General features: G+C 43.8%; 1 protein-coding gene across 2 annotated transcripts in view; it reads right to left on the bottom strand.

Moving 5' to 3' along the window:
- Positions 1 to 606: 606 nt before the first annotated feature.
- asph (aspartate beta-hydroxylase) overlaps positions 607 to 15,512 on the bottom strand; it is a 57,343-nt gene continuing 42,437 nt past the window's right edge. For both annotated transcript variants that reach the window (XM_079243941.1, XM_079243940.1), the window contains exons 6-11: positions 13,989 to 14,101; positions 6,666 to 6,749; positions 5,642 to 6,464; positions 5,504 to 5,548; positions 5,386 to 5,430; positions 607 to 1,372 (exon numbers count right to left, since the gene is read on the bottom strand). In XM_079243941.1, the coding sequence (XP_079100067.1) occupies positions 1,365 to 1,372; positions 5,386 to 5,430; positions 5,504 to 5,548; positions 5,642 to 6,464; positions 6,666 to 6,749; positions 13,989 to 14,101 (1,118 nt within the window). In that variant the 3' untranslated portion in view covers positions 607 to 1,364. The remainder of the gene's footprint in view (positions 1,373 to 5,385; positions 5,431 to 5,503; positions 5,549 to 5,641; positions 6,465 to 6,665; positions 6,750 to 13,988; positions 14,102 to 15,512) is intronic.

Here is a 15,512-nt window from a genome sequence, read left to right as displayed (position 1 = left end):
TAATCTTTCACATTAAAAAGGTGTTTGGGTTCACGCTGATTTATGTAAAGTGTTAGGAAGTAGAAAAGTTGGAAATAGCTACTGCGAGCTACGTCCCTAACAATGAGATAGTTGTGCTACCAAAAGATGGACACAAAATGGGACTTTTACAAGAAAAACGACTCAAAATGAAGCACTGATATCATTTCCATGCATCTGGAGGATTCCAACTTCATGGGAATGTGCCCATATCTATCTGCATGTGAAAACAAGATCTAAGTTGTATTTTAACAAACTTTTATGCCTGAAGGAGCTTTGCTACGAACGTTCAGTGCCAATGTCGTCAAATAAAAAGGGGAGTTGTGAGAAAAAAAAAAAGCAGAAAAATGTCACCATGTTTCCCTTTACAAAAAGAAAAAAACTAAACAAAATAAAAAAAAAAAAAAAAAAACAACGAAAAACAAAAGAGGCAGCAAAGTTCCACATTTTAACCAGCAGCGAGTTTTGGTTGGATTTCCACAGGGATACCACATCTGATCCAGAACCTCAGGTTTCCTCCAACCACCTCGCTGCCACCATCTGCAGCCGTTTAGTAAAAAACAGAAAATAAAACCAAAACCAGAAGAGTGTCCATGGTGTCTTCATTTACATCACAGTTGAAGGTTGTAGTTTAATTTCCTGACCTCAGAATCAGAAAATACAGAAAAAAAACAGCTAGGAAAACACACCGTCGAAAAGTAGTAAGATTAAGAATTAAACACAGTCTGTAACTACGTCATGGCGTCTACGGTCACACGGAGGAATGATTACTGAAACACTCAACACACACATACAGCATATTCTCAGTTCATGTCTCATTCACACACACACAGAGTGGTAGGTTACCTGGCTGAAACACACCTCATCACAGCGTTGCATAGGATCTACAAAGTCTGATTCTTCTCAGACAACCAGGAACAAACTGTTGGTTCTTTTTTTTTTCCAGTCGTGAACTTGTACGACTGGCAGCAGAATACAGAAATACAACCACAAAACTACTAAACCTGCCTGCAAATCTGGCAACAAACAGTCTGAAGGAAAAAAACACCCTGAAAAAGAAAAAATAAACTATACTCTGGTTGGAAAAAGGAAAGAACAAAGAGGAAAGAACAGAGGAGTACCGTATTAGTAAACAGCTCATCACATTTTCACTAAGAAAAAAATAAAGGATGAAAAGAAAAGAAAAACATGTGAAGGGTTGGGGGGAGGAGGATGAGGGGTGTCATGATGACGACTCGGTTGTTTCTGTGGAGGTGGAGAGAGGCGTCGTGGTTGAGCATGACCTCGACAGGTGCTGATGCTGCAATCAGGTCTGTACTCCATCACCACAGCAACTGCCGCTGCCTCTACGTTTCTGTAGGAAACAGACAAAAAGGCCATGTTAAATCCTGCAAGCAGCACCGCTAACACGCGGCGTAACAGTGACGCTAACACGCGGCGTAACAGTGACGCTAACACGCGGCGTAACAGTGACGCTAACACGCAGCGTAAAGGTAACTAACACATGGCGTAACAGTGACGCTAACGCACGGCGTAACAGTGACGCTAACACGTAGCGTAAAGGTAACTAACACATGGCGTAACAGTGACGCTAACGCACGGCGTAACAGTGACGCTAACACGCAGCGTAAAGGTAACGATAACACATGGCGTAACAGTGACGCTAACGCACGGCGTAACGGTGACGCTAACACGCAGCGTAACGGTGACGCTAACACGCAGCATAGCAGTGACACTAACATGTAGCATAGCAGTGACACTAACATGTAGCATAGCAACATGAAAGAGAAACTCTGCTAAAAGACTCGAGAAAACATCATCAAAAGCAAACAGTTCAAAGAACATGAGAGTGTCGGTGTCTTAACTCCCTTACTCATTCCTATGAATACTAGTCATTCCTATGATTACTTTACTTATTCCTTGCATTGGTTTACTTTGCTTATTTCTATAATTATACTTCCGTCACGACCCACAGTTCATGACCATAGGTGAGAGTAGGAACGTAGATCGACTGGTAAATCGAGCGCTTCGCCTTCTGGCTCAGCTCCTTCTTCACCACAACAGACCGGCACAGAGTCCGCATTACTGCAGACGCCGCACCGATCCGTCTGTCCATCTCGCGCTCCATCCTTCCCTCACTCGTGAACAAGACCCCGAGATATTTAAACTCCTCCACTTGAGGCAGGACCTGACTCCCGACCCGGAGAGGGCAATCCACCCTATTCCGGCTGAGGACCATGGTCTCAGATTTGGAGGTGCTGATTCTCATCCCAGCCGCTTCACACTCGGCAGCGAATCGCTCAAGTGAGAGCTGGAGATCACGAGCAGATGAAGCCAACAGGACCACGTCATCTGCAAAAAGCAGGGACCCAATCCTGAGGCCACCGAGCCGTATCCCCTCAACACCTCGGCTGCGCCTAGAAATTCTGTCCATATAAGTTATGAACAGAATCGGTGATAAAGGGCAGCCTTGGCGGAGTCCAACCCTCACCGGAAACTAGAGCTGCTCAATTATGACTAAAATTATAATCACGATTATTTTGACTGAAATTGAGATCTCGATTATTTAACACAATTATCCAGTATTTTTAAACAACGCTGTGCATTGTGGTGTTCTAGACGCGGATTATAACCGTCTAATGCACGGTTCCGACTTGTTCCCTAACCTTTTTTTTTTTGCCAAACAAGGCTGTCAGGCTGCAGCGCGTTTCTCTCATTCACCTGTTAAAAGACGACTGATCTGAACCAGCTGGTTAACGCGTTGCTATGGTAACGCCCCGTAACGGAGGGATATTACAGTGTTTAACTGGCCGAACTATGTATAGGAAAATAATGCAGCCAGTTGTCACTGACAATGGTATAAACTATGTTTAGGTGAACTTCCACAACCTACTGCAGTTATTCTACATGGACCTGCAGCCGGAGCCGACTGAGACTGGCCGCCTGGGAGTGCTTTAGGACGGGAGAGGCTCCCGCTGCTCTTTCCTTACAGTAACTGCAGAACAATATGTGCCTTCAAGTCAGTCGCCAAAACACCAGAAAAGTCTCTAATAACTCCAGTAAAAGCTGCTAGATTTGTCGCTTTTAACAAAAAAAAGTCTCCAGATTTAGCGAGAAAGTCTCCAAGTTGGCAACAGTGTCTGAATGAAAGCAAAGCGGCTGTGGGAGGAGTTTACAGCACAGCGCTGCAACGCCAGAGACGCCCGATTAGCAGCTGAAGACAGCAGGAGAGGAAACTGCAGAGAGAAAAATAATCACACCCTTTTATCTTTATCATCGTTAAAAACCCAGATCGTACTGAGATTAAAACCCGATTAATCGCCCAGACCTACTGGAAACAAATTAGACTTTCTACCGACAACGCAGACGAAGCTCTGACACCTGTCGTACAGGGACCGGACAGCTCATACAGGGGGGTCCGGTACCCCATACTCTGAGTACCTCCCAAAGAAGCCCCCGGGGGACACGGTCGAACGCCTTCTCCAGGTCCACAAAGCACATGTAGACTGGTTGGGCAAATTCCCATGCCCCCTCCAGGACCCCAAAGAGGGTATAGAGCTGGTCCACTGTTCCACGACCATGACAAAGACCACACTACTAGCCTCCCAATCACTCCCCTCCAGGTCTCACTGTCATTGCCACGTGAGCATTGAAGTCCCCCAGCAGAACAATGGAGTCCCCAGAAGGAGCACCCTCCAGCACTCCCTCCAAGGACTCCAGAAAGGGTGGGTACTCTGAACTGCTGTTCGGTGCATAAGCACAGACAACAGTCAGGACCCGTCCCCCCACCCGGAGGCGGAGGGAAACTACCCTTTCATCCACTGGGGTAAAACCCAACGTGCAGGCACCAAGCCGGGGGCTGATGAGAATGTCCACACCTGCTCGGCGCCTCTCACCATGAGCAACTCCAGAGTGGAAGAAAGTCCAGCCCCTTTCGAGGGTTCTGGTTCCAGAGCCCAAGCCATGCGTCGAGGTGAGTCCAACTATATCTAGCTGGAACCGCTCAACCTCGCGCCTCATCTCAGGCTCCTTCCCCACCAGAGAGGTGACGTTCCACGTCCCTAGAGCCAGCTTCTGCAGCCGGGGATCGGACCGCCAGGGTCCCCGCCCCTTGCTGCCGCCCAGCTCACACTGCACCCGACCCCTACGGCTCCTCCCGCAGATGGTGAGCCCATGGGAGGTAGGGCCTATGTAACCCTTTCGGGCTGAGCCCGACCGGGCCCCATGGGCGAAGGCCCGGCCACCAGACGCTCGCTCTCGTACCCCACCTCCAGGCCTGGCTCCAGAGGGGGGTCCCGGTAACCCGAGTCCGGGCAAGGGAACATTCATGCCCATGTTGGTCGTCATCGTAGAGGTCTATGAGCCGTGCTTGGTCTGGTCCCTCCCCTAGACACCTGTTTGCCATGGGTGACCCTACCAGGGGCATAAAGCCCCCGAGAACATAGCTGCTAGGATCTTCAGGACACACAAACCCCTCCACCACGATAAGGTGACGGCTCACTCATTCCTGAGACTACTTTACGCATTCCTTTGACTCCTTAACTCACTCCTATGATTGCTTCACTCGTTCCTAGCATTGCTTTATTCATTCCTGTGAATTCCTAACTCATTCCTATGATTATTTTACTCATTCCTAGCATTTCTTTATTCACTCATATGACTACTTTACCTATTCCTAAATACTTTACTAATTCCTATGGTTACTTTTTTCATTTCCATGACTACTTTACTCATTCCTAGCATTGCTTTACTCCTTAGTAGGAATACTTTATTTGTTCCTCGATGAATGGAGCTCCTATCTTCTGGTTTCTCATGAAAGTAATTTGGCGTCATCATTTAAGAGGAGAAACAGTTACATATTCTGTTTTCCAAATTAATTTTCTCTGACAAACATGTAAATTCTGACATGATGGTCATTGCAAATGTTAGCTTTCTGTAGAGACCAGCATTCGTCATACAGGCTTATATTTGTGGAGATAGATTTGTTTTTCTTTCAGGACATCATTACAGACAGGAGGTAGAAAAAAATCTGAAGAGCCAGCATCTTTCTTCTCTGATGAAACCAAACAAATGTAAACTAGGACAGAAGTCATTAGCTGCCAGTTCAGTATTGGTTTTCAGGTCAGGTTTGGTAGTGTGGGTGTCCACCAGCAGCTCACATGACTCCATGCACTACTAATAACTTACACTGGAACATTTACATTGCAAAATAAAACGGAGACATAAACTGATCCCATCAGATTTTCTCCTACTGATGCTGAGAAACTAGTCATTATGACTGGACTTCAGCTATGATAAAATCCAGTTTGAGCTGAGGATAGGTCCCATTCAACTGATGCTTTCATTGGTCTGAGGTTCTTTGTTTACCTGTTGGTTCATCTTGAATCGGTTCCTCTGTCTCCACAAACTCAGCTGCAAACAAACATGAAGAAATGAGATCAAAGTTTAAACAAAACCATCAGAGATGTTTTATAAGTTCACCAACCTTCCTCTGCTGCCTCCATCTCTTCTCCGACCTCCTCTTCTGTTTCTGGGACAAAAAAACAGAAAAACCAACATAGTCAAACATTTCAAGGCAGCACCAGCTGCTGGGTTCTGATCCAGTAGTCTGGCTTCTTCTCACCTGTTGCTGTTTGCTGCTCTGAGTCTTCTTGTTGAACTTCCTCCTCTTCTGTCAGAACTTCCTCCTCTTCATCAGCAGGTTCTTCTGAGGGCAATTCCTCCTCAGCAGCCTCCTCCTCTGCTGCCTCACCAGTTTCTTCAGTACCTGCCTCCTCTTCAGTAAGCTCCTCCACAGGAGCTTCTTCCTCCTGCACAGCTTCTTCAGCTGCCTCCTCTGCAGGAGCTCCTTCTGCAGGAGCAGCCTCCTCCTCTTCAGCAGCTTCTTCTGCAGGAGCAGCCTCCTCCTCCTCTGCAGCTTCTTCTGCAGGAGCAGACTCCTCCTCCTCTTCAGCAGCTTCTTCTGCAGGAGCAGACTCCTCCTCCTCTTCAGCAGCTTCTTCTGCAGGAGCAGCCTCCTCCTCCTCTGCAGCTTCTTCTGCAGGAGCAGCCTCTTCCTCCTCTTCAGCAGCTTCTTCTGCAGGAGCAGCCTCCTCCTCTGCAGCTTCTTCTGCAGGAGCAGACTCCTCCTCCTCTTCAGCAGCTTCTTCTGCAGGAGCAGCCTCCTCCTCTGCAGCTTCTTCTGCAGGAGCAGCCTCCTCCTCCTCTGCAGCTTCTTCTGCAGGAGCAGCCTCTTCCTCCTCTTCAGCAGCTTCTTCTGCAGGAGCAGCCTCCTCTTCAGCAGCTTCTTCTGCAGGAGCAGCCTCCTCCTCTTCAGCAGCTTCTTCTGCAGGAGCAGCCTCCTCCTCTGCAGCCTCAACTCCCTCCTCAGACTCTTCTACAACTTCATAGACAGCCTCTACCTCCATTGGCTCCTCGGCCACCAGCTCCTCCTCTGGAGGAGCAACCTGTGAGTTTTAGAAAAAAAAACATGAATTATTTATTTTTCAGGTTTTATCGTGTTATTTCTAATTATTGTTCCAAAAAAGTTTCCATCTGATCTAAAAACCTGTAGCGAGGCCTCCGATGGGAATAATCCGCACAGATCAGAGAGAGGGTCTCACATCCATCCTAACATTTCTTCTTCTAATGGCAGAAAAAGCACAAACCTCCTCCACGGCCTCCTGGACAGGAGCTGCCTCCTCTGCAGCAGGAAGCTCCTCCTCCAGCACCTCGGGATCCTCCTCGATCACCTACAAGGACAAACGACAGACAAATGTCATCGCTTTACAGTAGCTGCAGTCAATCATTTAAATATGACGCCAGGTAGACGACCTCCAAACACAGCCGAACCCTTTTGTTCCTGAGGCTGACCGCTTTCACATGAACCTGCTGGTTGATGGTGTTGGAGAAATTGTTATGAGTTTGGTTTGTATTAAGTATTAGACATATATGCATTGATTTGCTATGATCCTGCTGTGTTTTGTGTCAATGCACAAAGCTTTCTTTAAGTCATATGATCCTTGTCTGGAATGTGCAGACAAAGTCTGAGACAGGAAGAGTTTCCTGCAGGGCATCTGTTTTTGTCAGCTGCTTGGTTGACCAGTTGTCTAAAGGTTAAAGGTAATAAAGTAATATAGTGAGTGATTGATGCTTAGTGAGCTCAGTTTAGCTTCGGAGGAGAGAATGATTGTTTTCTGTGGTCTGCCCAGCAACTAGGAGGAGTTAAGCATGGTTTATAATCGGGTGTTACTTCAGCATCTGCAGAGAGAGTTCTCTCTCCAAGCTCCAGCGTGTGCTTGTATTAGTTTATAATAAAATGTTCATTGTAAGAGGACAGTTGACTCTTAGATGTATTACAACTTCTCAAGACCAGAGTATTTTCCACCACAGTTTTTGGGGGCTCGTCCGGGATCCTGCGTCAGTCCGCCCAGGTTGGGGATAGACGGGTTGGCCACCTGAATCCACAGATTCATCCTAAGAACCTCAATTAGAGAATTTCAGAGGACAGGACGTCTTTCTCCCACCCGTGGTCGACTACGCCAGGACTCCTTCTGAACCAGTGTGAAAGGGCAATGGTGAGAAGTGTTATTCTAAATTTACATTAATTTTCAGACTCAAACTGGAGTCAAACATTACTAGAAATTTATCACAAATTAAGAATCAATATCTTAATTAATAATCACAATATTTTTCTGTTTTGTGGTCAATTGTCTTCATTATTCTCATTGTGACAGGGATTCTCCTCCTCACCTCCTCATCGAAAGAATAACTCAAGGGATAAGAGAATAACTTAAGACAAGATCAGGTTGACGTCATAAATAAAATCCTGTGAGTTTAAGTTAAGTTTAGGTTAAAGTTTAAGTTAAAAATCGTGAGTAACAAGACCAAGTCGTAAGTGCTGTGAGCTAGACGTAGCAAGACCAGACCAGTAAATCTTGTGAGTTACAAGACCGAGACCAGTAAATTAGTCAGTAAGTCCTGTGAGCTCGAGAAGCAAGACCAGGCCAACCTTGAGTTAGAAGACGGAGAGGATAGCCATCTTGAGTGAGGAGGAACAGAGAAGAAACTGTGTGGGCTGGTTTCTGGAGACATTGAGAATTTTGCCTGATAATTTTACAAAGGTGTGGGATTGACCCTCTGTGTACATCCGCTGCAAACAGAACTAGTTCCTTTGCAGTAGGAGGTTGATGTACAGCACCATTAAGAAGTTGAAATCTCTGTCTTCATGTGAGGGGAAACTGGGGTGGTTGTGTAAAATTTCCTGTGTTAAACTTGATTGGATTGATTGTGTGGAGAATTAAAACCACGTCTTGTGAAGCCACACCGGACTCTCGCAGGAGAGCCTAGAAGCTTGTGTGGGGGTAGACAAACGTGGGGGCACGACCCATTCACATGCATTCATCCAACTGTTGGAGTGAATTGTTTGTGTAAAATCTAATTTACTGCAGTAAGAAAAAAAAACCCCAAAAAATGTATGAGAGAGGGAAGTGAGGAAAAGAGTGTGTTCATTAAAGGCCTTCTGCTCACTGAAGGAGATGATGTCATAGCATGTTAGGCAGAAACAAACATATAAATCCTGTGTAAAATAGCTGCTTGTGCTTTTCTTCCTAAAGCTTTTATAAGAGCATAAAAGCCACTCCCTGTATGAATGTGGAACCCTTTTCCTAAGGAAAAGCAATGCTTTATTATCACCTGAGAACATTTTAAAGAGCAACAACATATTAAGAATGAAAAATCTGAAATGTGAGAGATGTGATTTATAGTATTAGGGACTTATTCTGTTAAATTACTGTACATTGTGTAGGCAATAAACTTAGGTTTCTGTCTGTTCCCTTTCAGACATTCATAAGGTGATTTTTATTCCTTTACTACTGCTATTATTAATTTACACCTAGCATGTCTAAATAAATCTAGATAAACTGGAAATAAATAATGCAGCTGGAGGATGCTGAAACTAAGCATAATGTTAGGAAAAAAAGAAAATTCTTGACCTTAAAATAGGAATGGTGAACCAACGTGCTAGAGTAAATTTCTCTTGCAATAAATTCACTTTAGCTAAATGTGAGCTAACGGCGAGAAGAGAAGTTCTCAGAACAAGTGTATCTTCTTAGCAAGATCATGTTCAGCTTTCCCAGGAGAGAACTGAGTTATGAATCCACTGATAATATAGTCTCTCACACACACAATTACAATGTAATATTCAAGTTACATGATGTTCACAGCACAGAACATGGTTCACATAATATGTTTGCCACAGGATTCAGAAGAAAACTATTATAATTATGAGGCTATGATCTTTATTTTCCCCTTACTGGAGAAGAAAATACACCACATGACCAAATGGTTCAGTCTCAAAAGCTCGTCTGCTGTATGGTGTTGGACGCATTGCAGCGTTCCCTTCTAAACCCTTGTCAGCATGCAGCTTGGTCCACAGGGTCCTAAAATTGTCTATCCTGCCTGAGGGGATTCAGAGGAGGGGCTGGGGGAGAGTGAGTTCTTGATCCGGGTCACTGCAGAGTTCTGGGTGTCACGCGTGGTCAGTCAGGAGACTGGAGCAGAAACGGTCCCTACAACCTAAAGCATCATTCCACCTCCCTTCTGTGACCGATCTAAGTCCTGGAGCAGAACCTGATATGCAGATGTGGCTGCATGGACCCGGCCGCTGCTGATGGGGCCTGGGGATCCCAGAACCAGAGGGTCTGGCAGAGCCCTGTTGGTTGTGACTGTGAACAGTGTGGATATGGCTCCTATGGTGGACATGTGAGCTGGATTTTCACCTTTGACCTCTGGAGGTGATGGATCCTCCTTGTCCTCAGACTGTGTTTCAGTTGTGGGATTTTCTGGAACTAACCGACAGGCAGCAAGATCCCACCCCGACTACAGAATCAGATGATGTTTTCTGGAATAAGCTGCACCCTGATTCTGTCAGAAAGACTGTTGGGTTCACTCAGTTCTCTGTGGAAAACCTGGATCTGCTTCCTGGAACTTTTGCCCACTCTCTGATCCTTTACATGTTACTCTTAATTAATTACACATATGAATCTGATTTATCTACCAGGAAGCTTTGATGAACATGTGTCGGGCACTTCCTGGCATGAATTTCTGATTGTATGCTGATTGGAGGAGAGCATGGTGGCTGTGGCGCGTCTGACTCCTGAGCAGATCGAGTGATACGAGCTGAATGATTATCCACAAGACCAGGCCAAGGAATGAGGCCCTACAACCAAACATTTACTCACTGTTTCTGCTTAGCTTTATACCACATTTATGAGCATGCATAAAATTTTGCACTCCTGCAGACTTCTGCAACTGAACAATGACACAGACATCTCTGCTCTGCTGCAGGGAAACTGAACAGTTTATACAGACAAGTCAACTTCTGGCACGCTATGCTTTATAGGAAAATAAATAGATTTAAAAAAAAAAAAAAAAGGTGATGAATACTAAGTTTTTAATGTTTGAGACAGAATAGATGTCAAGAGAAAACAAAAACGAGAAAAAAAATAAGCCGCTATATGACATTAAATAAGAAGGTAGCTTTGTAATTTCCCGACTTCAGTGAATGCAACACAAGTACAACAATCTCCGTGTTTTATTTGCTGACAGCTGGTGTTTTATCCCTAATCTGAACTCATTATTTTGAATTAAAGCAGACATGCTCAGTGGTTAAAATACACATCAGATGACTTTTGTTTAAAGAGTAGAACCAACTCTTGCGATGGCTGCCAGTAAACAGACCAGTCTCTTAGTTAACACGCTTAATAAGTAAACAAACAAGTCATTTAAGCCCTGTATGTCCTCAAAATAACATGAATATGAGGCAGATTATTATAACAGTATTGATACTTCCAAAGTTAAACTAACTATGCTAAACCGTTAGTCTTGGCCTTTTCTGTTACACACGTTTGCATTAAAATCATTAAGGAAGAAGTGCTGCTGTGAGTGTGTGCACGTACATGTGTGCGTCGTGTTGTTGTAGATGAAAACAGTTTTGCCATCAGTATTAGAAGTTTGTTTCTAAATGCTGCTTTAGTTCAAATGTAGATAGAAAACAAACAGCTTTATTATGACCTGAAGGTCTCTGGCTGTTCAGTACCTGAAGTCCAGCTGTTAAAGATGGTTTTACATCTTGTTGCTTTATGCTTATGCTTATGTTTACAATATATTTGGAATAGAAAGCCAGTCTTATCATGATCTCATTTTCGTGTGTGTTGCTCCTGAATGGGTCTGTTGGAGTCTGGGAGAGACAAATCAGAGTAAACCATGAGATTATCTAGACTACATTACTGATTAAATCAACAGTTCTGAATGAGCTTTATTTAATATATGCAGAGATTCTTCAGTTTGGTTCTGCTTCTGTCATTTAGCAGACATGACATAAACACCACGAGCAGTAAATCAGAAAGGAAATTCCAGCATGGATAAGTGTTGGTCAGACTGCTGGGAGTCCAGTTTGACACATGTCCTGCTATGCAGTACTAGAGGATTTTTTCTGGTTGTTGGTTAAGATGAGACTATCTGATAGGAACTTTGCAATAAGTAATTAAATGAATTTGGTTACTTTGAATGCTTACATACCAGATAACTGAGTGGCCCTAACTGTTGCTTTGTATTGTTCATGATTTACTCTTTGACTGTTTAGCTGAACCTGACTATCTTCTGCACCCCCCAGGCCTGGCCTGCCTGACCGACCTCTAGTTGACCCTGACTTGATTTTCCTTTTGATGCTGTTTGCTCTGACTGTGACACGGTGGAGGCTGCAGCTCTCCCGTCTCAGTTCTCGTTACTTGAGCTTACTCTTTAGCTGAAAACGAGTCCATGTTTTGGCGCTCTCTTATGAATGACTTTCTGGATGCCATTTTCCTGAATGTTTTCCTCCCACAGGTTGCAGACGGGGAAATTTCCTTCTGGCTCTCTTTTCAGGTCTTCCTTGGACCAAAAGTACTTTTTCTGGTTCTGATGTACATGCGCATGCGTAACATGGAAACATGGGCCTTTTTGTGATTCTTTTTGCAGGACCCTCACCCAAGTGGGCATGGTTCCTTCCAAGACTGCCTGTTCAGACACAGCTCTGTGTGAAAGTAATGTTTTAACATACTGTCCTAACCTCATAAGAACCCTTTTCAGGCATTTGCACACAGGTGAAAGCTGCCCTTCATGAATCAGCATCTACGCAGCTCTATTCACTTCAGCCGGGAGATTTTGTCCTGATAAGAAGCTTTAAACATCAGCGCTGGAACCAACATCGATGGTTTAGGCCATTTCAGGTTTTCCTGACGACCCAGACAGCGGTAAAGGTCGCAGAGTGAGCTGCTTGGCACTACAGATTGCTTGAACCTCCTGAAGCTCTTCAGTCTGAAATTACAGAAGAATAACGCACCACCCAACAAAGGGCAGAATAATCCCTGTGGTTGCGTGGGTAAGTGAGATAGTCTACTCTCACACCTGAAGACCAGCCTTCGCTCTCAAGCAAGATCAGTGAGAGGTGAAAGAAGCGCTCCACTGCCACTGTGACATGCCAAGTCCCACCAGAACGCCGACAGTGTCTTCACTACACCTCTGTCACCCCCTAAGAGGAATGATTTGTTTCCACTTTTCTTACATTTATTGTTAGACTCAGATTTTGAAGCTGAAGTAAATGGCTCCTCACTATTGTAATTTCTGAAAGATTCTTTTAAAACCTGATAGGCATGAGGCTCCTGATGTTTTGAGAATGTTGTCTTCTGTCTGTATTTTTGCGTTCTGATAACAATTTCTCTTCTTATTGTTGGTCCTGTAGGACCAAGAGGAGGGAGAGTGTTGGACAAATTGTTATGAGTTTGGTTTGTATTAAGTATTAGACATATATGCATTGATTTGCTGTGATCCTGCTGTGTTTTGTGTCAATGCACAAAGCTTTCTTTAAGTCATATGATCCTTGTCTGGAATGTGCAGACAAAGTCTGAGACAGGAAGAGTTTCCTGCAGGGCATCTGTTTTTGTCAGCTGCTTGGTTGACCAGTTGTCTAAAGGTTAAAGGTAATAAAGTAATATAGTGAGTGATTGATGCTTAGTGAGCTCAGTTTAGCTTCGGAGGAGAGAATGATTGTTTTCTGTAGTCTGCCCAGCAACTAGGAGGAGTTAAGCATGGTTTATAATCGGGTGTTACTTCAGCATCTGCAGAGAGAGTTCTCTCTCCAAGCTCCAGCGTGTGCTTGTATTAGTTTATAATAAAATGTTCATTGTAAGAGGACAGTTGACTCTTAGATGTATTACAACTTCTCAAGACCAGAGTATTTTCCACCACAATGGTCATCAGGTCAAAATAATGTCACAGACATTACTTCTCCTATTTACTAACTTACTGCATCCATGTGGGAGAAAGTAAAGGAATCATCAGCAAACCGCTGTTTTCTCCGAGTTTTCAATCATTTCCCAGGAAAATTTAAACTAGTTGTGTGTGGATTAGCAGAAAGGTGGACATATATGGTCTCGCTGGTCAGATTCCAGCTGATGTTTACATGGAACATAGATCAGCATCCAGCGTGTTTACATAACAAAAAGGTTTAATGTCCTCCTGACACTCCAGACGTGCACAAGGAGGACTTGACTTGACTGATATGACAACATTACAAAAAGGTTTTGAACAAATTTTGTTAAATATCTGCATGATCTGGTTCTTGTTTTGAGACTTTCCACCATCAAGATAATCAAGAATCCCAAACTTTTCCAAAGTTTGCAACAGAAGCGTATCCTCTGCAGTTCTGCCTGAAGTTAATCACATCCCCGAACCCCATGTGGCTCCAGAAGAAGCATCCAGCACAGAAACCATCAGAATGCGTGCCGACATGATTATTCTGTTCCTGTTGATTAGATGAAGAGTTTTCTCCCCATTTGTATCAGACAGGAAATCCATCTGATCCAATCAGCCGCCGCGTTGTTATTCCGACTCAATCCAATCAAAAGTTCTCCATGATGCAGGATTTTATCATGGATAACTGTGGGACTAACCTCAGGACTCTCCACTGGTTCTGGTTCTGGTTCTGGCTCTGGCTCTGGTTCTGGTTCTGGTTCTGGCTCCGATGCCAACACCTCAGCTTCAGCAGCTGCTTCAGGTTCAGACTCTGGAAACAAGAAGCTGAGAGCTTTACAAGTTTTCCTTTACACACAGGAGCTCCTTGGTTTAGCTGGTGAATAAGATCTGCTCCAACACCACCTTGTTCAGCATCTGCATGTGGATTTCCCAAGCCGCCATGTTGGGCTTCTGTTGTTCAACAACTACATGCCAAGCTCCCACAAGGCTCCATGTTGGGCCCCTTACGGGTCAGCATACACAGGCCCTCACCAGCTCAGATCATGGACACAAACTAAATTTCTGATCAGAATTATGCTGATGACACTCAGCTTCACATCGAGTCTCATCAGGATATTCTTAGTTGTTGGTGACATTTTGGACTTCCGACTGTTATTTTTAAAGTAGGAACCAGATCTGCCTTTCGCCACCCGAGTATCTAGAATAAGGAAGGTTAACAAATCCGCATGAATGTAAATTTGTCTCTATAGAATTAGAATTCTACAAGCCTGAATTTCACACAGCAAATTTGTGTGCAGTCAAATAACTGTTTTCACAGCATTTTCAGTTTCTGAATCCAACTCTTCAAATTATTTTCACTTTTAGTTTGTTAGAGTTCAACATTTCAAATGTTCAAAACTAGTTAAAAATGTCAAAATGAAAAAAGGATTAAAATTGCTTAAATTTGACAGAACATATTCAGTGTTTGAAATTTGTGAATTTTAAAAACACTGAATTTCTGACTGCCAAATTTAAATGCAGTTTGATGAATTTTAGCAATTCAAATTTTAATTAATTGAGAATTTTAAACGGAAGTTTTGGACACTTGAGATTGTAATAGAAAGAATAGCAAAAAAATTTGAATGATTAAAATTTGAAGTCGAACCTAAACGCAATATGTCATAAGATAAAAATGCTGCTGTTTGAAAATGAAAGGATTGAAAATATAAAAATCTGGTGAAACAGATTAACTTCTATGATTCAGCATGAAAAACCTCAGCTGTTCAATAGTCTGGACTGCTGTAAACCTGAAACTAATCCTGATGCTGTTTCTTGTGTCCTCACAAAGACCAGGTTAAAGGAGCACATCGCTCTGATTCCACATGTCTACACTGGTTCTGGTCAAGAACATAGATCAGATCTGCTCATGCCATATGAGCCACTGAAACTTCCAAGATCATCTCAGTCCACATGCTTTCAGTCCCGAGTTCAAACTAACATTTAGTTTATCTGCTCCTGAAATCTAGAAGAAACTACCAGAAAACCTGGAGTCTGATCCAAACCTGAGTTCTGTGGAACTGAATCTGAAATTTGCCACCACATTTAATGAAGATAAAGAGTTTTGGATGCTGGTGTGTTCTGTCTAAATGTTTCCTCTGGTCGTGGGCAGGACACTCGATGCTGTGATAAACTGTAATTATTATTTAGGAGGAATAAGACAGAAAAATGTGACATGATGAAAG

The sequence above is a fragment of the Telmatherina bonti genome, assembly GCF_933228915.1.
Source record: "Telmatherina bonti genome assembly, chromosome: 7".
Lineage (NCBI taxonomy): Eukaryota > Metazoa > Chordata > Actinopteri > Atheriniformes > Telmatherinidae > Telmatherina > Telmatherina bonti.
The sequence above is the reverse complement of the archived record's forward strand: the minus strand, read 5'-3'. Positions and strand labels throughout refer to the sequence as shown.